Source organism: Lonchura striata, chromosome Z, assembly GCF_050655825.1.
Source record: "Lonchura striata isolate lonStrDom1 chromosome Z, ASM5065582v1, whole genome shotgun sequence".
Lineage (NCBI taxonomy): Eukaryota > Metazoa > Chordata > Aves > Passeriformes > Estrildidae > Lonchura > Lonchura striata.
This window is the reverse complement of record NC_140740.1, coordinates 64,343,384-64,368,462: the sequence shown is the minus strand read 5'-3', so window position 1 is coordinate 64,368,462 and position 25,079 is coordinate 64,343,384. Positions and strand designations below refer to the sequence as shown.

Genomic DNA, 25,079 nt, shown 5'->3' with positions numbered 1-25,079 from the left:
AATGGGAAATCTGAGTCAAGGAGTGTCCTCCCTGGTCACTGCCAGTGAGACATCTGTCAGTCAGTGCCAGACTCATAACAGTGTTCCTTCGTTGGGGGGAACACTTTTATGGACTGTTCCAGACGTAGCAAAGCTCAGGCCCATAGGCATTTTGACCAGTTTTGTGCAAGTGGCTTCAAAGCTGTTGTTTGGAATGATTTATCACTTCTGTAAATAGGCACAGTTTGGACAGTTCAGAGAAATGAGTTCTTTCTCTGTTTTCACATCCTAGGAAAGAAAACCAGATGGTCCTCATGGGCAAATTCCTGGTTGACCAGACATTTGTATAGGTGAAAGTATAGAAGTGCTTCTTGTCCATGCACACACAGCTGATATGTATAAGCAGCTGAGTTGTGCTCCATTTTCTGTCCCTGTTTGAATCTCAGGAAGACAATGCTCATTTGCAAATTACAACTTGTAGTCTGACTGAATAACCTACCATCTGACCCTTGAAGGAGGGAAAGGGCTTTTATAGGAGCAGTAATAAAAAGAAACTTGGACTCCTCAGACACATCCATCACTGATAGCACCATAAGCTTTGAACAACTTGTCATTCAAACAAGTTCTCACTTAGGGTAGGAACACATCTGGGAGTCTGAAAAGAACATTGCTAGCTAACTTTTCAGTAGACTTTTCTACCAATCAACAAAGCATTAATTTTTAGGGTTTTTTTTCCTGGCATGGATAGCAATTTCCTGCTCCTTGCACACTTACTCTAAAATTCCATAACAACTTTTTCAAGGGTTTGCAAAGTTGTTACCTCCTAAGATACCAGAATATTTAAGGAGAAACTGAAAATAAGGAGAAACATAAGCAAGTTTTCTTGGTAAACAAACAGATAAATATCAAAGTAAGCCCCAAGGACAGAAGAACTTGAGGAATCTCAGGTTAGCCCACCCACTGTTTATACAAAAAGAGGTGAAAAAAGTTCATGCTGTGTTTTTTTGACACCTGAGTGAGCACTGGAGTCTACATGCAACCAAAAAAGATCAACAGTCCTGGCAAGTAACTTCCAGGTAAGGGGAAAAGCTTCTGACCAGAGCACAACATCCATTGTGAACATGCCATGGTATGTATGCCTGGTGCTCCATACCTTTGATATACAAAGCATGGCCTGGGCAATAAACACAGTTAACTGGGGTTCTGGAACTCCCAGAAAGAAGCAGAGACCACTATTTACTGCAGCAAAAAAGAGAAGGTTTATATACTATTTGCACTTCGGAGCTGTTCACACTGGAAGACAAATCTCCCATCTATTCTAGAGAAGAACTGAAAGACAATCTATGATACATCTTGTATATGATCCAGAAAAGATGGATGGGACCAGTCTGCTCAGAAGAAATTACTAGAGTCAACAAATTTTTTCCCAGCAAAGACAACAGATGCAGAAGTAGGTATCTAAGTATTTTTGCTTGTAATGGACAGTTCATACCACTAAGGTTTTCATAAGAACAAAAATGGGGGTTCAGCAGGAAATGTATATGTTTATTGCTAGGTAAATATCAACTGCCTGAAGCCAGTCATTACCACAGTTCACTTCAGCTCTTGCCTTCTTTCACATGGAATAACACTACCAGAAAACATGAGAAAATCAGTACCAGTCACCTACAGAAAGGCACTAGGACAGATATGCATCACATAATCATGCCCAAATCTATTTAAAGTCAGTGTGCCTGAGGCACTAATGTATTGTCGTAACTTTAAATCAAGTCTAACATTGAAGAATATAAATGGCTAAAACAAACAATTTTGTTTAGTCAAAGGCTGTTTTTTTAATGCTCCTTATCCAAAGAATAAAACAAAAACTCATTAAGAATGTATCAGTTGTACAATCTTATAAACCAGGGAAAGAAGCCAACCAGGAACTAAGTAGTTTAATAGACCATGGAGGATGAATATCAATTTATTTACAAAAAACATGCCTTGGCAAAGCGTCCAGGAAGAAAAATGCATTCTTTATTGAGTTTCAAGCAAACTGAAATTATTAGCCAGAAAACCAAAATGCAAACTTTAATTCTAACCATCATCCTTCCCTGCCATGAATTTGAAGTAAATATTGTGTGCTTTTAAAACCTCCCAGTTGTATGGGACACTCACAGCCTTTGAAAGGGTCTAGATAAACACATCTGTGGGTTTCTGTTGGCTGCCCATGGGAAACCACACTCTTCCAGGCCTTCATATGGAGCCAGGTGCCATGCTACCTAACCCTGCAGAAGGACAACTCAGAAACATAAGTTCTTTTGGGTTTATCCTCTGTTAAGTGACTGGCATGTATTTACTCCTTCAAAACAACCAATATTCACATCCTTTTCTCAGATTCCCAGTTTCTTTCTCTCCTTTTTTTGCCCTTACAACCACATCGGAAAAAACAACCTGCAGAGAAGTCTTTAAATCAAAACTGTGGCCAGTTCAGGCAGTGAAACACAGAAGAAAAGAGGTCATGAGATGCCATGAGTTCTGTTTTTATTGGCCCCTTCATTTCACACATTCAATTTCTTTTCCTTTACTGGTACCTTGTTGTCTGTTGTTTTGAGATGGTGTAAAACTGGAACTGGAACTGGAGCTGGAACTGGCAGGACTGTGCTGTTCAGACTTAAAAGAAAAAAAAAAAGAAAATAAATAACATTTTAAGAGACTTTTTTTTTGCCTAGAAAAACTCTTATGGTTAGTTACTGCCTAAAGCACTCTGTCAAGAAAAAAACTGTGGGGCCAAATAATACTCAAAGACCTTAACTTCAGGTGCCAGTAAGGCAAACATTGTGGAAATTACTATTGCACTCACCATACATACACACTACTAAACATAAACATTATGTTTAGTTCTTCACTGACTAGGAGTCTAACAAGGAGTTTCCAAAGCCTTGTTTGAAAGATTATAAAACATGAAAGCCTAAATAAGTTTATAATGCACATAAGGCATCTCTGTTATTGTCATAGTGGAGATAAAATGTTTTTCAAATTAGCAATGACATTGTGGAATTGAAAAACAAAAGGCCTGAGCAGACCACACTAAATGCCAGAAAACCTCTGACACTTTCCTTTCATCTCCCTTAGAAAATAAGTCTTAATATAGGGGTTGAAATTAAACTTTTATGCTGTTACTGAAATTCTGCTAGCACTTTTCATATGTATCAAAACTCTGCAGATTGCAAATGTGATTGAACCAGAAGGTATGCTTGGTTACAAGGAGAAATTATCTAGAATTTAGCAATTACAAAAGAGAACTGAATTTTTAAACAGGGTTATTAAAATCAGTGTGCATTATTTAACAAACAGTTCAACACATTTTTCCCTACTATTGTTTAAAATGTGTAAATTTCCCTTTAGTTTAATGAGGAAGTCCTATTACTTCATAAAAAAATTCTGTACTATTTTATTCTTCAGTACTTCAGAAGAGTCTTGCTTCCTGCTTTAGGTTGCATGTCTCTGTATACTTTTTGGCTGATTCCTAAACTCAATCACTTCATTCCTAGACTTGCATACTCATCTGTGTACATGAGACAAAGTATGAATCTGGTATGCGGGCAGAGGGGATGCTAACAGAACACAAAACAAGAAGTGGCCATACAGATTAGGAAATAATGGTCTAGTATTGAAAATTAAACTGGCTTACCCTTTAAATTTTGTACCATTGTGTTATCATGATGTGTTATCCAGGCTAACCAACATTTTTTGACTCTCCTTGCCTCATGATTAAGATAGAGCAAAATTGTTCTCAAAAGCGACAGCAGAAATATCCGGTCTTTAAAACTCAGTTTTCATGCACACAGGCTACCTAAGCCTAACAGTTGCTTTTTCTCCATAAATCAATCTATTGTTGCCCTTCATAATAGAGCAGGCAGATTTACAGCCTTTTGTGGCCTTTTCTCACGATGAGAGATGCCTGTTTGGGCAACAGAATGCTTGAGAACAACACCATTAACATCTGCTCTCCTTAAATCAACACCAGCTCCAGTTCTCACAAACACACAGTCAAAATACAAACTCTGTACCTGACTGTGTGGGTATATGCCACTATATACAACTGAATCAATCCTGTGCAACAAAACCCTACTCAATCAACTACACAACCCACTGCAGAGTACCAAGAGAGTTTCTTATACACTACACAGCATCAGACCTTTTTGGAAACTGCAGCATTACTTGACACTGCTCGGAAAATTAAGCATTTAAAAAATTCATTTTTCCTTCCTGAGTTTCTGTAAAACCGTACAAGATTTTTAGCTGTAAAATAATCATGATAATATGAAACATACTGCAGTGATGAAGAACAAGTGTCCATGCAAACTTTAAAGACATCAGCAAACTAAGCTCAGTTGTCTAGCTGTAGGCTACTCTTAAACATCTGATTTATCTGTAAATTTCTGCTTCTTGCAGCAAAATTACTAGCTGAGAACTGTTTTCTGCAGATTTCCATTAACTGTATTTTTTTCTTTATTCATTTCAACATAAACTTCAACTTAACTAAAGTCAATTCCCTCAAAAAGAAAAAAAAAGCAAATAGTAAAAGACAATCATATTTGGTTTTCAAGTGCAAAAAGTCTAAAAAGAAAAAAAAAAATCAAATAGGCACTGAGACTATTTAAATATTACAAGTTCACTACTTTCTGTTTTAACCAGCTTGCTTGAAATTAAAAAAAGGAGAAAGGCCTAATCTCATTGTCATTATAAGGCATGAAAATACCAGTGAAATTGCTCTGTACCAAAATTTCCTCCCAGCATTAACTAATTGGGTCAATATCACAAGAACAAATGAATATAGATACATACAAAATTGTATATTTTTCTGGTAAAAAATTTGCTCTGCTTTATCAAGATCATTTTTAGAACTCCAACCACAAAAACTCCTTATAAAACACACTGATCATCCAGCCTTATTTAAAAAGGGTTCTTAATAACTTTTGAAACTATTTACTTCATTTCCTTAAACATACCTACATTTGAAAATTTATTCCAAGGACTATTGATTAGCATAAACATTAAAACTGTTAAGTATTGGAAATGAAACCTTCATTCTTTGACTGAGAAATCTGGGTGAGAACACACCCAGAGGAGACAGTTGCTTTTAACCCAAGCATGAATATTATTAACAAAAAAGATTTGCCTTTTTAGAAGGAACTAAAAAGATGCCTTCCATATATGAATATGGACTGATGCCAACAGCACCCATGCTTCTAGTTAACAGCAGGTGTCTTTTATCACTTAAGCAATGCTTTTTGACAGTTTTACAGATTCTTAACCCATGGACTTAGTTATTTATGACTTTACACACTTGGGCTTTCTGCTCTTATTCACTGGTTCCTAATCACAAAATATTTCTTTTTTAATAGGTCTGAAATTAACTAAAGCCTCTCTTTCAACAATAAAATTTTAAGATAGTACCAGCAAAGAGCTTCCCTCACATGGCCTTTTCCTGTTTTACCAGTTTTCTCTTTCTACAGACAAGCTAATGAGAGTCTGGGCCTGAACTGTTCATTAGTGCAATGACCCCATATGATTTATTGCATTCTTAGACAGTCTCCTTCGTTTTAGTGCTCTCACAGTGATGCACAGTAGACAGTGGTTTCTTTATTAGGCCTGATGGAGGGATTCTGTGCTTTGAAACTGTTCATCAAAAAAAGGCAATTTTCTTTGGCCCAAGTTTTCCATGAAAAGGTATCTTTTTTTACCAGTAATTTTTCTAAATCACCTGGCTTCTTCCATTTCCAAATTCTTGTCTGTTTTTACAAATAGCTCACTCTTGAGCTGCAAACAACTTTCAGGCAAACCCACCTGTTTATAGCAAAGGATAAAATGGAGCTGTTTGTGTAATATTTTATGGTTGTCTCAATTTGTACAACTTCTTGGGGCTGCCTGGTCCAGGGCCAGGAGCTGGACTTAGATGATCCTTGTGGGTACCTTCTAACTTGGGATATGATTCTATGACTCTAAAAATAAGCCCCAACATTTCAAGCTTTTTATTGATTCTTACATTAAGAAATAGAAGGTATCTGTATGTGGCTGGCCTTTCCCTGAACTATTCTTGAAGGAAGCTTACATATTGTTTCTTGAAGTAAACATTTAAGTGGTGTAGCAATATCTCATTTCATATCAGTCTGTCTACATATTTCTTATTTTTTATGTATGATAGTGTAGAGACAAATGTTTCCCAGTGCTATACATATTGAGAAGTCTGTACACTTGATACTACTTAAACAGCTGAGCATTGCTTCCACATCCATTTGTGCAAATACAGAATTTCAGGGAGGAGGAACATGCTTCTGCTGCAGGACAAGCCTTTTTCTCTAACAGGACTCCTGTACTTAAAACATTTACTGCCACTTAAATGCCCTGTCAGTGACCTCAGCTTTCAGTAGAATAATTCAACCTATCTGTAGCTCACACAAGAGGTCACCACTGAACATCAGCAAACAGGTTTCCACTGCAAGGTAACCAATCATAGGCTGCCCGGGGTGATTTTGGCATCTCCCTCCCTAACAGATATTGAAAAAACCATCTAGACAAGATCCTGGCCACCCAGCCCCAAGTGGCCCTGGCTGAACAGGGCAGGTAGACCAGATGATAGAGGTACCCTCCAACCTCAAGGAGTCTGTGATTCTCTGAATTTGAAAACACAGCTTTCATTTAAAAAGTATCATCAAGAAAAGACCTTAATCAAATCTTAGCAACTGTTTCCTCCGAAGAACCACACTGAATCAAGTGGGGTTTGCATTTCCTTACAGACTGTCCTACTGAAACATGGTATTTAATTTTGAAAGATCCTTTTCTTTCTGCATTTATGAATAGAGTTTATTATACCTTTATAAATAAAAAGGAAATTTGAGACAATGCTAACATAAAAACTCACAAATAGTCGAGATTTAGACAAGATTCATGAACAAGAGTCTAAGGAAAAAATGTGGATAAAAATTTTTTGCAGAACATTGTACAATAAAATTGAAAGATGAAGCATTAGTGATGATTGTTCTTTAACCTGTAGGGTATTTTTCCTGAAAATACTTTAATGGAAAAGAGTGGCAGACACATAGTAAAGCAAGCAAAAAAGTACAGGAGGGAAGATTAAGGTTTTCTTTGTAGAGCAGCTGAATACTACACTTTCCATGGATTTCAGGAGTACAAGATAATGAGCAAACTAAGGATAAAATAAATTAAAATTGTGTATGGTCACATGAGTATGAACACCATCCTTAAACACAAGAGGCAAACTGATGGAAGTTCTCATCAGATAAGCCTTACTAAGAAGGATAAAGACTGTCCTGGATATGTAGGTAATGCTGGCAAAGACAGACTTATACAAAAGCTTTTCAAATCTAGCACTAAACACTGTGCCAGACCACCAAAAATGTGTTTAGACCACCAAATTGTATTTAGACCACCAAAAATGTGTAAGAAGACATCAATATTTGTGAAGAATTGATAAAGTATAAGCAGCACAACATGAAAAATTTAACAGGTATTATTCCATACGAAGTCTGAACTAATGTGGAAAAAAAATTAGGCCAAACAATATAATATATACTTGTTTGGAAAACACTGCTCATTTTATAAGCCCAGTGGCATCCCCTGTGATGAGAGGATGGTGACTGTCCCTCTGCACTCCTTTAACTGTGGAAAGGCCAAATGAAGCTGACAACCAATAGTCAGATATTGATTTTCTGAGATTTTTCCCTTTGAGAATTTCCACGTATTCTATACACAGAGCTGTCCTATGCCAATAAAGGAAATGTGTTTTGGAAAGAAAGTAACTTCAATTTTAGTACTAAATACAAACCAGAAAATTCAGTCTCGATATTAAAGCTAAGGTGACAGCTTCATTCAACTATTCTACATCTTCTGCTCTAATGGGATTAATAATGATAGAAGATTGGTGGTAGATTTTCTGGCCAGCCCCTTCAGCTGCTGTGTTAGAAGCTAAGACTTCCCAACTCACTTCTCTTCCTCTGTTTTATCTACAGTTCCCTATGCTATGTGTCACCACTGAGAAGGACAGATGTTAATGCATTCACAGTTCACTGCTTGGGAAATCAACCAGTCTGCTGTCACTTATGGGGCAACAGGAAGGTGGATCACCCAAATTCACCCAGCTCTGAGGTTCTAATGTTAGGAGTTCATACAATAGAAGCAACTGGAGAACCATCTACATATAAAACTGCTTTTAGGGTATAATTATGTATTATGGTGCATTTCTCCACATTAGAAATTTGGTCGTCTCATCAGGTACTCAGAAACTTTGCAAATTTACCACAGTTCCCCTCTATTCTTATGTAGCTCAAACTTGTAGAACACTCTCAGCATGACCCCACACTAAAATTTGTACTATGTGGAAAGCTTGTCAATGTAATACAAATCAAGCAAATACATACCTAAATTTAGGAAAAACAACAGCTATTTGCACAGGTTCTTGAACTCATATCCCAGAAAATTAAATGGTTCAAAATTTAACTATAAACTCCAGAGGGATCAAATACAGATTTCTGTTGCCCCTGTCAGTTTTACAGCAAGACTCATTGTATTTACTCTTCCCTGAAACTTAACTTCTGGAATTTAAATTATTATCTGAAAAACTCAGCTTTCATTTATTGTACATTCCAGTTTCAGTGAAAAGCTGTAGAGAGAAAAATACCAAAATATATGCTGTATCCTCAAAAATTCTCGAGTCTCTAAAACCAAACAAAACTCTTCAAATGGTTTTTCAAAATGTTACAATTTTTAGCCAGTCTTGTGATACTGTAAACTAAACAATGCTCTTTAGATATCTTGTTTAGCAACAACATGCTCTACGTGCATTTTTCTCTATAGATCTGAAACATCTGATAAGATGGTTCCTAACCACTCTCTCTATGATAATACTGTGTTTGTCTAGTAGAGTTCACAAAAGATCATCCATATTATATACACATAGACCATACAACATTGATTCTCTGAGAAAAAACCTACAGAGCAGATTTCTATTTTCTTATTGTTTCTTTACTATTTACAGCTGACACATCTACGTGCTGTAACTTTGCCTACACAAGTACTTTTACAAAAAGAATACTACAAAAGATAATCCTTATTTAAAGTTCCTTATCCCTGCTTCTCTGATTTAAAATAACTTTTTGATAGTGTGATCTGAGCTTTACATAACAGAGTTTTGCTTCTGTTTCATAAGACATAAGAATACAATACACAACAAAGACAATATCTTACAAAAATATGCATGTAACCTCCTCCGAATATTTAGGTAATACCTAAAATGACCTCATACAGAGCAGCAAAATCACTTGATTTACTTTTGCCCTAATCAAGACTGTTCACCAAGTATGGTATTAAACAGCATAAGTTTTGCAATAGTTTTCTGACTGGGATAATCAATGTTGAGGCACTGAGCCAGTTACTGCTGGCCTCAGTTGTGGCCATCTCTTCCTCAGGGAGCTCAGGCACAGGTGGAGCTGCCTGTTAACCTTAGCAATAAAACACAGCACTGATGCTGATGGGGTACTTATTAAAGTACCTTTGAAAGTATTACTTATTAAAGTAGCTTTTTAAAGTACTTATTTAAAGTACCTTTGTGAGCCTTTAAAGTATCCTTTCATGTCACTCTGAGATGATGAGAAGTTCTGTGGATACATAAACAGAATCTGTGAAGTGCAAATAGCTCAATTTATCTTCTAACTGCTGTATGAAACATTACTTCCTACAATACAGGGCATCATTTCCTCACCTTTGCCAGATGGCTTGCAACATACTAAGTACACAGTAAGAAATTCCTTTGTGTTCAGATACCCACAGCAAAAACAGGTAACATATCTCAAGATAGTTCAAAAAACCCTACTTACATGTTCTGGACATTGGCAGCTCCATCCTACTGTGATACACATGTGCAAAGGCTGTCATTTTCATTAGAGCAAAGACAGCATTAATTACCAAACTTCTTGGTCCCTCCACAGCAGCACAACGTTAAAACAAATAAACAAATAAATCTGATCACCAAATAAATCTGATCATGCAACTACTTGTTTTCAATGGGAATGAATGGTGTGAGATATTGCCACTCAGAGAGGGACACTAGAAACACCACTGACATACCCAATGCCAGAGGAAGCACGAAGTAAACATTTCTGTTAGGCAGATATATATTTCTATTTTCAAGGTAGAATGAAAGCCTGAAAGTTTAGAGACCTTTGGGTTTTGGTAGGAAAAAACATGAAGCAATTAATTTTGCAACATCTTTTTCTAAAATGCAAGCTGTACTGAGGTATTGACTAAGCCAAAATAGTAGTACTGAATAATGACTCAGAGACTTAACACAAATTCATACTAACACTCTTAAGCTATGTACCAATTTTTCTACAGCCGATGTGGTGATCTCAAACCACCTTCAATGAACACTCAAAATATTATTAAAGTAGGTTTCAGGTATGACACTGCCTTTAAACAGCAATGGTTCTCTAACAGAGAAGGAGTGGATGTTGTCAAGAGGGAAAAGCAGCTGCCATACAGAGGGCATGAAAGAAAACTGCTTGATTACATCTGCTTTCATTTATTTCCTCTACCAGGCTCATGTGCACACCTCAGTATTAGGAGAAACACACAGGCACCATCATCCTTGAGTCCTGGGCAGGCAAATGATGTCATCAGGAGCATCCCTTGCCCATTCCAAGGGGGTCCCCCAGCATTCCTCTGCAGTGCCAAACACACAGGGCTCCTCACCTCCCTGTGAAAAGCAGTCCCTCCCTCATCAGCAGGCAATGCACAGGCATGAGATAGGGTACACACTCACTGCAGCAGTGAGCTCAAACAGTCTTTATTCTGTGGTAGTAAAAGTTAAAGACTAAAAGACTAAAATACTTAAATTTTTTTTCAGGGGATTATTGAGTCTTTTAAATATAAAAATTAAATTGTTCACTTAAGTTGTGTCCTGAGGAGCTCATGTCTGTCATTACCGGAGTACAAGCCTCTGAATGGGAAGTATTATCAAAATTATCTTCTGAAGTTCATATGGAGTTTGGCAGCAAATTTTCAAAAATACATGAGCATATCATGACATTTTTGCCCACCCACAAAAGAAGTGTAAATGTACTGGTTCCACATAAAAAATAAAAGGACATAAAAGCCTTGAACAGATCTAACTATTGCAGGTAAAATTCCAGCTGAAAATCATCAGGTGTGAATTTTTAGTTTAAATACGTGCAGCCATTCTTCTGGATCACAACGTAATTTATATAAGTAGATAGATAAAGCAACTTCAAAGCAATGAAATCCTTATCAAGATCTCACTTCATTATGATTAAAATAAAATATCCTATCTTTAATATTTTATTATTTTCACTGCAATCCACCATGGCCTCTCAAAATTGTCATGACTTTACCAGGTATGGCACAAAGTCTTTTTATGCCACAAAACCTCCCCCAGACAATTACAGTATTGGCACTACACATACCCAATTAAAACTCTTACTTTCTGCAGACTAGCAAGTAAACAGGGTTTCCAGTGTTGAAGTACAGAAAAAATGGCCCAAATTTGAACCTGCATTTGTGCAAATACTTGAGTTAATTCACGAGTAGTCACAATGAAGCAGATGTAGCCAGCACTTGCAAATTAAGTATAATACTGCAGCCTGTGTTAGTAATGTTAATTCCATGGTCAAAACGTGACATTGCCTAAAACTAAACAAAAACTCAACATATTTTTCCTCAAGAATACAAAATTTTGTGGCTCTCAAAAGATTACTTTTGCAACCTGAACATTTAATCGTATCTATATAGTTTGTCTCCACTTTATTTCTAAATTCTTAATATTTCTGCAAGCCAGTGATTTCCTAACACACACTGGTAACCAAACTCTCATTTTAACATTTGAGCTTGCTGCCCAGAAGATCTCTACTTTTCTATAATGCTGCTTCTTCATCCAGCAATAGTTATTTCACCATATATAGAACAGCCTAATGTGCACCCAGGCTTTTGTGAGTGAAGACAAAGCATTTTTCATTTCATAGTAACATCTAATTAAAATAGGAAAAGTATAGCAGCTGAATGGTGCCATACTACAGTAGATGCTGATGGCCACAGAGCACACTTGTGCCTACTGCCACTTCTCTAAAGAAGTCTCCTTATCTTTGGCCACTGTTTCTCTCAAAGCATATACCTGGAAGGAAACACCTCCTATTTACCTGTTTGTGAAGTACCTCTGAATTACTACTGAATTACCTCCTTGACACAGGAGTGCCATGTCCAACAATACCACAAGAGTGGCTGGTATGGTTTTAAGAGCAGTGTTATTTCCCATACTAGAAGAAGAAAAACTTCATTTAATTAGCAAACAAAAAGCAAAGAATATAATAATATGACCGTTGTAAACCCACAGGCCCAATCTGCAGTGAAACATATGCTCAGTATTAACCCTGTTCTGCACCATTAATCATCTTGAGAGTCACAACCACATTTATTTCACAAATAAAATAAAATTTATCTTCTCCTTTTTTTTTTTTTTTTGACCTTTGGTAACTACATGAAAACAGCACATAGAGCTCTATCTTACTACTGTTCCTCCTGGCTTTAAATATTACCTGAAAAAGCTCTGACTTTAGCTTCAAGCCCTGGCAGAAAGTAGGTTTTTTCAGCTATCAAGGGCCTGGAGGGTTTACAAGACCATGGGGGTTTTCAAAATGTTCCTCTACTTTTGCAATCGTCAAATTACTACATCATGTGCTAGACTGAAAGTGGCATTTTACAGATTCCGTTCAAAAGGTACTCGTACTCTAGGACTGCTTTAGGACATGCAAGCAGTTAATTAAGTACAAAGGCATACTCTGTGTGATCTCTACTGTATTTTCATTGTTCGTAAAGGCCTTCCTGAGGAGACGGGATATTTTCCTTAAGGCAAAAGACCTACTAATGTACTCTGCTCTTAATAACTGAAACTCCTTATCCCTGAGCTGTCACATTTTGCTAGCACACATTTCTGCTCAGATTGTATTTCCATAGGCTTTGACATGCCAAAAAGCCACTACCATTATTAATGCAGTAACATAATGCAGGAAGGGAAAAAAACAATACATACCACAAGCAAAATAATCACATCAGAAGAAATTAATTTGTCAGTCCATTCACATGGACTCCCTAAAAAAATCCAAACCACTGTCATGCATGGCAGACTTAAAGAGTTGTTATTAGGCTCTCTACAGCTGGAGATACATAGAGAGTATTTACTGTCTGAATAGGTATGTATCATCTGCCTTATCTCTTTTGTGCCTTCCTGCTGCAGCAACTTCACCAAGAGCCATGTAACACTTTTTCTTTCTTACTCAGTCAAACAAAATCAGTAGTAATCAAACAAGTATCTGAGCATCCCTTCTGAAATGGCTCCACAGCTCAAAAGGGGAAGCTTCAATCACAGAAAATGCCTCACTCACATCGAAAATTCTGTATTTCTCCATCTCATACAACACCTTGCAACTCACACAAATATTACAAGAATATCATTGTACTTCAGCTTGGCACCAAAATCAGTGTCAAGTCTTTTTTTTTTTTTTATCGTGTTGCTGCACTGTCCCACATAGAAAGCAAACATGTAGAGTTTTCATTAACTAAAACATCCTGTAATTGAATTTAAAAACAAAATATTTAGAATTTTGAAGTGGACTGTGTTAATATGCCTGTGCCTCAATACAACCATAAATCTTCATGCTTTCACTCTATACTTTATTTTGCATGTTTTATACCACAGCCAGTAAAATAGCTTTTCAGCCTTTTATGTGTGATTTCCAAATGAATTCAAAAGAAATCCCATACTCTTTTGAACACCTAGTTGACCAGTAACACTGAAGTCCAATGCACTTTATTTCACAGATGTATTTGAAAAGTGGTCCTTAACAAAGCAATGTGAAGAGAAATGCAGACATTTGTTTCACTTGCCAATAGCTCAGAGTCAACAGAAAAATAAAATTAAAATAAAAACCACAGTGCACCACACTACAGTGTATGCCAAACAGACCACAGAGGAATGACCATACATAGTCTTGGTCTAAGTCACACATAGAAAGACTATTAAGCAGAGAGTTTACCACTATGCAAGGGTATGATTCCCTATATTTCCCACAGAATTTTACAGAGACATTTGAAGCTCAAAAAAGAGACTGGCTACAGGACACCAAAGGACAGTGCCAGCTTTCTGAAATACCCCAGAGACAACAGCATGCTAACTTGTCTGGATTCTGAAAGATGAATTTCAAGGGATAGCTCCAAGGTAAGATCAACCACTGGCAGACACTTAACGACCTGAAAAAGCAGCCCCCCTCTCTCACAGGGTGCTGTAACTCTACATCCTCTACTTCATGAAGGCAAAGGCCATGTTTCCAGTCTAATGCCAATAATTAGGTAGGATATGATGCCTGTACTGTGAAGGGTTAAGCACACTCTACTTTTTTGTCTGAAATCCAAGCCCATTGATTGTTATGATATGCTCCATCCCAATTCACTGAACTCGGGTTGCATCCAAAGAAATCAGGGGAGCAGAAGCATTGCCATCTGTAGCATCATCCCAGTGAAACAACACCTCAATTTAATCATGCTTGTAAGATTCCTTTACCACAAGGACTTTTCAGAATGTCACCCTTATTTTAAAATCCTGAAGCCAGACTTCACAACTGAGAACTGATAATGGACTATATGTAATTCTGAGAACCATCCTATGTGTGATGAGCAACAGTACGAAACTTATTTTTGCAGTAAATTCTACATTCTACATTGCACCTTGTATTACAAATTTATCATGTTTTATATGTGAAGCTATGCATATGAGTATATGCATATGCAATATCAGTAAAGAGAACAGTCACCATTTTGGAACATGTGTTGGAGAATGAAACCAACTCTTATTCACTAGTGAAGAAACTTAAAAATTCTTAGCAAAATTATTAATAATTTCATTATATACAATGTATGAACATTACATTAATACGGTACTACTATGTTTGCATAAACGTCATAAACAAAATTTGAACTAGAAAAAACGCACCTGACTCACCAGAGTTAGCATTTCTGCAGTATTGTAACAATCTTATTTTAGGTACTGGTTTGTAATGCAATTTGTTAGGCCTAACCAAAATTTGCTGAATTGGGTATGGTGGTTTTGCTTTCTTGAAGACATTTAGGAATAAATATGGATACTACCAAATATACTCTCTTTGTTCATCAGGGCTATGATACCCACTACTGTAACTGTACCAGAGTAAGAAATAACAATTGACTGAATTTTATAGCATATTATTATACAAGGATATGACACTAACGAAGCATCTTCCCAGCTTCAGGCAACTATGTTTGTCAGCATCATGAAGCCTTGACAGATATAAAATTACTGAAATTTTACAGAAAAAGCACTGTTACGTTTTTACTTCCATTACTCTCTATGTAACATTACAAGTTCTTACTTTTTTCTTTTCCTTACTATGTTTATTGGATATACCCTTTATGGATCTAGCTGTGAAACTTCCTGAAACACTTAGAAGCTTACCCAATACATACAAAAAAGTCCAAACTATTTCTTCCAACATACAAAATTATCCTTATTACACTTCTTGGTCACCTTTCATTAGGTTCCCTGGTTAAAAATGGTAAAGTGCAGAAGGATCATCTTATAAAATTCTGCAGACATTCACTAACTAGGCTGCCCAGCTGTTTCTACCACAGCACTTGCCACTTGTGTGACTCAAGTACCTCAGGGATTATTCTGTATTTCATTGATAGTTTTTATTTAGTGTGAGAACCCCAGCCTTGCTTTGGGGCCTCATGTGGTGGTGAAATTCCTCCTCCAACCCGTGCTTCCAAAGAAAAACTCCGCAGGCTTAGCTGTTCGGTCTCAAGGCAGTTTATTGCTAGTTATCTAACAGATTATGTTCTTGGACTGCGGCTCTTTGATCAGCGGCCTGGGTAGAGGCACACACACACCCTGACATCCTCTCTATCTGCTGTCTTCTTCGTCTCTCTCCCCACCAAGGGCTGCTGCTATCTTTTATAAAATATATTACGTATAACATGTTTACAATTATTCCCCAATACCTACTACCTACGTTGCCAAGTGTTTTTCTACTCTAAACCAATCTGTGAGTGCCAACATCACCAAGAACATGGAGGTAAGGAAGAAGAAGGAGGAAGAACAGGATCAGCCCACTTTCCTCCATCTTAGAACTTCTGACCTCCATGTACAAAGTAAAACCCACCCTGTACATGTTCTAAAACCCCCCTGTACAATACTAAAAAAATTTCCCCTCTACTTCGTAACTACTTATACTATACTATCTAACCTTTTGTGATTGCTTGTTCCACCTCCAAAGTTGGTAATTCATTCCATGGCTCAAACTCAAAATCACAGTTGTTTTTCAGCTGTCTGCCAGGGTCTAGAATGCTTCTGACCAAGGCCTGGAACCTCTAAAAATGTCTGAGAGACATTTTGAGTTCCCACAATTTAGGGGAGTATATGACTGACTTTACAAATAGTATCCCATCACTGATTGGAGCCATACTCAGCCTGATTTATTAAGGACCACAGTCCAAAAGGGAGAGACATCCTTTTCACCCATTCAGACAGGGTCCACCCTGCCCCCTCCCATGGAAGACCTGTGTGTTCCATTATCCATTATGTCGACGCTAAAATAGTTCAACCCAGCAGGATTTACTTCTCTTGGAGAGGACTTCAGCAACAGTGGCTTACAAACTTAGAAAACATTGAGTCTGCTTTTTAGCTCTCATACAGAATTAAGGAACTCCTTAGGCCCTACAGCTGCAGGTGGATGACAGACTTGTGGGAATGGCCTTGTGTCAGCCTATTAAAAATACAGAGGTGTCCCAATTTATACCGTTGGTAGTGGTCAAGAGATTGCAAGACAACAAAGAGAGAAACACCTATCAGCAACTAAAAAGGATGAGTTTTAACTACCATCCATACATCTTTCAAATATCAGTCATTTTCAAGTTGCCGCACAACACACACCTCTGCAGAACCATTTGTAGAATTCCACTTACATTGAATGTGCTTGTCTCAATTCTGCTGTCTTTAAAAAAAATGGAGAACTGCTGCAGCCAGTAAAAGCATATGCGTTCCTCTATGGCATTCAAAATCTATTTTAATTAGCCTACTCTGCGGAGGTTATATAGTATATCTTAAGGCTAGTTACAAATTAAAATAGAATATTCAGCTTTTTGAAAACAAGAAATAATTCACACCAAGGCAGACAAGTATGTGTATTTTCAAGTTTGAAGACAAACTGGTTCAGTTTCAAGCCATAATGAGAATGCAGCTCCAAACACAGAGTATCTCCTGTGTCATGCTGTAAAGCAGGCCTGTTCTATTGTACGCCTTCTAAATTAACAGCCTTTGCATGCCCTAAGGGACCAGTCATTAAAAGGTCACTTCTGAAGTAAATTACCTTCTACCTCACAGGAAGTTTCTACAAAGTAAAAACCTAATGCTGACACCTCCCCACAGCAAGGCATTTATTGTCTGCTCCAGAGAGAGCAGGCAGGATTATGAATCTGATGGCAATAACAGAGACACAAATCAGAAAACAGAATGGAACGGGAAAGGCTGGGAAGAATACCTCTACCATGCATACTACACCTCTAGCCATAAGCACAAATAATGGCACCAAACAAGGTTTCTCCTACCATACCTTCTCTATATGTCTCTGTGAAAGATGCTTGTGAAAACCAAAGTTTGCTAGGAGAATGATCAAAATCCTAATTTTAATAATAAAATTAAAGAGCAACTCATACATGAAACAGAGGAGAAGGCACAGTAGATAAACACTTTCAGGAAAGCAAATTTCCATTAAAATGTCCCTCTTCTTGGTAAGCCTACTACTTGGCAATAAATTCTCCTCATGACAGTGAGATTCTAGGAACTCCTCCTCTTCCACAGAATTGCCATTAACAGAACTGCCTCTTTTAGCAAAAAAATAAGTAACTCTCTGATATCACTGCAACCCTTTCATGGATTTACTGAACTCTCTAACACCTTAAAACAAAGACTTAGAGTGTGAAATAGAAGCATTTCAATCCATTTCCTTTTCTCTCAAAAGAAAGATGAATTTCTAAAGAACATCAAAAGAGTAATATTATTTATCAATATCTCCCATATGCTCATTGTCATAATGTTGACGATTAGTAACTGACTAGACTTGAATAGGCAATACAATTCAACTAGAACACACATAAGCTTGAACATGGCCATCAGCATCCTTCAGTTTGGACAATCTGCCAATAGACAGGAAAAAGAGGGGAAAACACAAATTTGGTGCACCGTTCCACAGACTACAAATACTCAATACAACACTGAGTAAAGTATTAAGCAAAACCAAACAAGCACTTACGTCAGACTTAGAGGACACGTTTTCCTCCATGTCAGAATCACTGGGATCTACAATATCATCAAAGGGTGGCAGAGTAGACGTCTTCCTTTCCAGTGCATCATTTTCAATTTTGACTCTCCCCACCTTGAGCTGAGATTTATCTTTTGTCTGCTTTTTGTCAGCTGAACAAGTAAGAATCAGTGGTGGGGCACTAGGAAAACTTTTAAATAATGAATCTGAGCTGGGTTTTTTTCTTTTTCTTACAGAAGATTCATCAGTGTCCAGCACAGAGGGCCTTTTTGTGAGAGTCTTCTTTTCTTGCTGCTGCCCACATGTTATGGCAAGGATGGGAGTGTTTTCAGATTTTGGTTCCTTGGACATGGGTTTGGGCTCCTTGAAGGCCATCTTAGGAACCATTTTTTCATCTTTTAGTGGTTTATTTTCTTTGGGTTTCTTAGAGGATTCTTTGGAAGATTTGTTATGTTCCCTGGAAGGTTCTTTGAAGGCACTTTTTTGTTCTTTTGAGTCTTTAGAATTTTTTTCTTTGTGCTCCTTTGTTAACTTCTGGGTCTTTGAAAAACTGTTACTACTGCTGCTGCTATTTATGTTCAGAATCCTAGCTGGGTCCTGAAAAGAGGAGATGCAAAATTTTACTTTAAAATAAAGAGAAAGAAATCTTAAATCCTCAAATGGCAGAGACAATATGGACATAGGATTCATATTAAACACTTGGAACTGGGCGAGTAACCAGAAGTAGAAATAACCATATAAGAACAGACAGAAAGCCCAACATTTGGTCAAAACATCTATTACAAACTGGTAGAACATGAGCAGTTATCACTGCTTGTCAAAAAGTTATAATAAAAGCTAGTTTTTATCCTAGGCATTATACCTGTCTTTTTAAAAAACATTGTATGGTAAACATAAAGGCATTTAGGAAATCTTTATCATCACCATTAGTTATGAGAAAATTAAAATCACAAAGAAAAATTAAGATATGAACCATATGATATCAACAGAATTACAGGATCAGAGGAAACATGACGACATTTCAGGCAAAGTTTGACTTCTCTGCTGTGATCTTCCAGTTTTTGCCAGATCCTTTTCCTCATAAACAATAGCAGTCCTGGGTCCAGCCCGGCTATGGAAGAATGGATTGGACAGACAACAGTCATTGCCATTTTATGGAAAACCTCCTAAAGCTGAAAAGGCTTCCTTCTTTGAATATACTGGCAACTCTGCTGAGTCTTTAATTACTTTTTTTTTTTTTTTATTGAACTGTTGTAAGTGAGAAGTGTTTCTCAGAAGGTGGTGACTCAGACATGCTACAGGAGAGGCAAAACCAGAAACAGCAGTGCAGAATCATTCCTCACTCAGTTGAATCTGAAAAGTTGAAGTGGCAAGGCAAGAGGTCACCTGAAGCTAGAACTGGCAATAAAGGAACCATCCAGAATCGGTCATACAGGATCCTTTTTTCTGACAACACCTGGGAATATTTAAACAGGAACAGTTCTAGCACTGCCCACTTTGATGGAAACTGCCAGCGATGGGCTCTCAGTATCTCAAAAACACCCAGTAGACTAACTGCACTGTTTTAAACACTAAACATGTGACACATATACACAAGACAGGGTCCATTTTTATACTTCAGATCTGCAAAGTGATGTTCCAATTTACAGGAACTCATGGTCAAGAAGTTTACACTGCTTACTTTTTCTTCAAGGCTGGTTATAAGTATTATAAAGCACACTTTAATGTGTATTGCATACACCCATTGATTTCCTTTACCTAGAAGAGACATGTATATAAATGTGTTGTATCTGGCTGTATAAAACTGCCACACATTTACAGATTTGTAGAGAGGAAAACATATTTAGCTTATCTTCCACCTTTACTTAACTATCTTTTTATCCAGAACACAGACAGAACTGCAGATGTGGAGCAGAAAGTAAAGGACCAAAGCAGAACATGACCAGACTCATCCCCCACAAGGACTAATTTTTTAAAATGTACAGAGTACAATTGCTCTGAAAAAAAAGCTATCCAAGAAAACAAAGCAAAATTTACATGTTAAAGGAAGTTGTGTCAATTAGAAGAGAAAGAACGACTGAGACTACATCCACTGATGTGCTTCCTGTTCATAGATAACTTGTCCAATAAAGATGTGTTAAGTCAGTGTTTAATAATCTAGTACCTGAAAAGTCTACATAAAACATGTGCAGAAACTGCAGTATCGTGCTTCTCCTCTGTAACAATAGGTAGAAATAATTAGCTAAAAATAATTACTTAGAAATGTTCTTCCATTCTCATTATCTTATTTAGTGAAACAGTCACAGTGCTGCATAAATTATTAAATTGCATGTTTTTATAAGATGCTTATTGCATCTGAACTATAAATATATTTTTGTGTCAGATTTGGTAAACTAACTATATATTTATATAACATATATATCAGCATTAACATTGGCCAGAAGCATCAACAATGAACAATACTATAATGACATCTGAATGTCTAAATATAAGGCACTTCCTCAACTCCCAGGCCAGCAATTAAAAAAACAAAAATAAAAAAGCACTTAGCATTCCTTGACATGTTTTACTTGAGTCATAAGACTTTTCCTGGCGTTCTTCTTTAAGTTTTAAAAAAAAAAAAAATTACTATTTCCTTTGATGCAAGACCAGCACCAAAAGTTGACTTACGAACTAATTATTAATGCTTCTAGTGTCACATCATGTTCTATCATTCCAGAGAGGTGTTGCCCTGGGGAGGAATAAAATATGTGTCATTACTAAACTAGATAGAGAAATTATCTCTCTTACTGGTCTCCTTATAGCACACTATTTTATATATAGCACATATATTTTACATTTCAGAAGGAAAGTCTCATTTTAGAAGTTTTCCAACAGATGAGACTTGTGGAAATGGTTCTGGGGCACAGTAGTATTAAAACCAAAAGAAAGTTGATATCTGTATTTTCAGTTTCAAACCAGACTTTTTTCACTCTCCTACAACATGGAAGCTGATATTTTCACAGAAATCATAGTACAAATATATGACATACTTACAAGATTTATTTATACACCCCTCTCACATGCTTTCCTAGAATTGCCCTTTCTTAAAGGAAGCCAACCCAGCTTTTATATCTGTATTCATTTTCTAAGTAAAAAGACTATCTTTCCTTATTTAATTTCTGCAATGATCCAAAAAGATGCCAACAATGACAGAGGAGACAGCTATAGAAACATGAAATCTTTAAGACAGATTTCAGATTTAATTTCTGTCTTTTTTTAAGACAGGAAAAAAAAGGTCAAATTGTATCCATCAGTAAGTTATATCAAACCTGATGATGAACATGGGATGCTGATGGGGATGAAAAGTCACTGAATATTCATACCACATACCAGCATGTACCATGTGCCAGCACAGATCATAATAAAAATTAGAATGCATTTTCAAACCATTTCCTTATTTATTAGAATCATACAGTGTGTTTAAATATTTCTTTCCACCTTATTAAGTGTTGCAAGAAATAAAAATAAATTGAGTAAAACACTTTTCTCAACACTCTTTTCACATGAAAAACTGGGATCATGGAGTTTTGACAGGTAATACATCTGCATACTGTAGATTACATTTGTGTATTCATCAAATATTGAAGCTCAAATCAATGTTAGCCGTTGATATGTTGCATAACAAGCAGTGTGCAAAAGAATAATACAGGTACATAGGCATTTCAAAATACCTGCAGATGTCATCTTCAGCCAAGTCACACCATGTACATACAGTACCTCATGATACATTGTACTGCTCTATGAAAGGGGCTAATGTATCCTTCAAAATATGTATTTTAGAAAGCACAATAAAAAATTTTATCAGCAAATAAAGCCTGTGCTACTCTGACTGCGGTACTCAGCTCCTGCTCTTATTTTGGCCAGCACAGCTCATGCTAAGGCCCAAGATACATTCTGGCAGCATACAGAGCACATTTAGCTAGGACGGGTGACCAGAAAAGCTAACAGGCCATTATGCTGCCATGATCATCTGGAAATTGCTATCTCCTACAGCCACCATCTTTGCCAGTTTCATCACCATCTTCTAACTTACAGGAATTACATAAACCATACCGCCAATCTGGAAGGCAGAAAACATCACCTTATCAAAAAAAGCCCAACTTTTGACATTGATTCCCTAGCAGCTGGATTGCTCAGGCTTTCACACTTCCCACTGTGAAACCGGGCATGCCACACTGTGACAGAGAAGAAAGGATCAAGCACTCTCACACTCAGCTCTCAGCTAGGTAACTTTATTTTTTTGTGGATCCCAAGTGCATGGATTAAGAGTTACAGGTTATAAACTAAGAAACTTTGTGATTTGGGAGGTAAATTCACTTTATAGACTAATCTGGGCAACGGGAACAAATTGTTTGTTGTGTTTTTGTATTTCTTAATGAGGTAAATTCATGAAATTAAGTTTAAATCACAGAGTACACTGTCCTGTAAATTTGAGAGACACAAATGAACTGTGATAGCTGCCCAGTAGGTAATATATTTGCAGATTAAAACAATTCTGTAACTACAGGGGAAAAAATGATGCTGAACTGTACATGTTACAGTTCTGACTTCACACCACAAAATGGAATTCCCAATTTGTTTTAATGTGAGATTGAATAAGCAGTAACTTCTGGAAACCATTACAAACCTCAACTGCTGACAGGCGTTAATAACCTAACTAAGAAATTGAACACTTGGGAGGGATGGGGGAAGCAGAGGGGCAGGGGCAGTTCATTATATTTTATGAAGTCATTAAATTGAACACATTGGCATAGCCTTGTCAGACTACTGTACCAAGTTTAGATTACAAATTTAGTACTAGTGATCATAAAAATGTGCATTATATTAATTTCTAATTAGAAAATATTATGCCTATTGTAATAATGTGTTCATATTAAGCCAGTGGATTAGAATTAGTCTCTTGAGAGCTGCTCTCAAGAGGAAAAGAGAAAGATATCTAAAAGTAATTCCTTCATCAAGTAAATTCAGATCTCTGTTGAATACAAACTTGTTTATTACTGAATAGAAATATTAGTTGATTTGGGTGGGGGTGGGGAGGGCAGCAAAAAAAAAAAAACAAGAAAGAAAACCACATTTTGAGAGCCTCCAAAAATACTCTGAGATAGGAGATGAATTTACCTGCTTCCCACGAAAACCCAGCCCACCACACTGTTATGGTCAATGACATCAGAAGTATCAGAAGCAGATGGAGAATTACAAAACTCTCTGGTTTAACAGTGAAGGCTAATTGGGGGAGCATAAAACAATTTATGTTTTTTCTAGTCACACACAGAAATAAAAGCTTTTGTTTCCTTTGCTTATAAAATAAATCTCATTTCTCTACAGCTAATACTACAGTTCTTGGAAAAAGACATAATCATCCCCCTGAAAAACCTAACCAAGCTGCTTCTCTATTCTGTGCATGTAATATTTACATAATAAAAACAGGCATCGCAATAGCATTGATTTAGACCAACACAAATATTTGCAGCCAATCTGCAGCTATTCTTACATTTTGAAGAAATGCATAAAGTAGAAGTTTTCATACATTTCTGCCCAACATGTGTACTTCCAAGATTAAAGCTTTGTTTTGGAATCAAAATACTGGGGCTCACTAATACCATTTCTATTAAATTAAATGGAAAAAAATAATTTCAGAGATATAAACATTTCTATTTAGTACATATTTCAGAAGAGAACGTGACAGAAAGCAAACTGACAGTTGTTTCTTACTTCATGCTTCATGTACTGTATTTTTTGTAAGTGAATGCTAAACCAAGAATAACTTTTTTTTGCACTGGTTTTATTGTTGCTACTTAAATTCTTATCTACCCACACAGTTTATATGGTAAATTCCAGTGGCAAACAGATAAGCATAAGGTTCTGTTTTTTCCACACTCAAAGTTTAAAACTAACCTCAAAGTTAACTGTGGTATTCACAGACAAAACAAACCAAAATTAGGCTAAGCACATCAAAGACCTATTGCTGTAACAGAAAAATCCTGAAGTCACCCAGTACAGACATCTGGAGTACAATTTTGCATCTGGGACAAGCAACTTAAACCCAGGAACTGTCAAGACTTTCTTGCAGTTCTTATTCTAGAGGCATATTTAAATGAAATCTGGATACTGAAGTTATTCCATCACTGAGGTTACACCAAATGATAAAACCAAAAATCTATTTGTACATTGGCTGGAACTTTCCTACATTCCAAACAGAACAAAAACACTAAAGACCAAAATTCAAGGCTTTTCAGCTCCAAGAACTTGTAACAAAATCCCCAAACTTTACTGCTACACTAAATCCAAGGTTATCTTGTGTTTTCATTTCTCAATAATAGCTTATGATTCTCAGCAAGGCAGATATTTATCAGATAAAAGGACAACTGCTCTTAAGTGTGTTCCAAGTTGGACAGGGTGAAGCAATGACTGCGGAGGGGGGGAGGAAAAATCAAATATCCACATGGACTGACAAAAAACAGTGTAATGATAAAAAAATACCTCTCCCCACTATTAAAAATTCTAGCAATGGAATCCTGAAATGTGATGCATGTCTGACCTCCTCAGGTTAGACTCACATAGCTGCATAGTATGGGCCGAACTCTCTGCAGATGTTTGAGCTGCTTCAGCAAAAACTGAAAGATTTCAAGCAATAGTTTA

At 36.8% G+C, this 25,079-nt stretch overlaps 1 protein-coding gene across 3 annotated transcripts in view; it reads right to left on the bottom strand.

Annotated features, from left to right (window-relative positions):
- The window catches only part of MLLT3 (MLLT3 super elongation complex subunit), a 121,614-nt gene that overhangs the window by 17,613 nt on the left and 78,922 nt on the right, over positions 1-25,079 (bottom strand). For 2 of the 3 annotated variants that reach the window (XM_021535464.4, XM_085567256.1), the window contains 2 exons: positions 18,390-18,995; positions 2,553-2,631 (listed from right to left, as the gene is read on the bottom strand). In XM_021535464.4, the coding sequence (XP_021391139.2) occupies positions 2,553-2,631; positions 18,390-18,995 (685 nt within the window). The remainder of the gene's footprint in view (positions 1-2,552; positions 2,632-18,389; positions 18,996-25,079) is intronic. The other variant, XM_085567257.1, reaches the window with a different exon arrangement.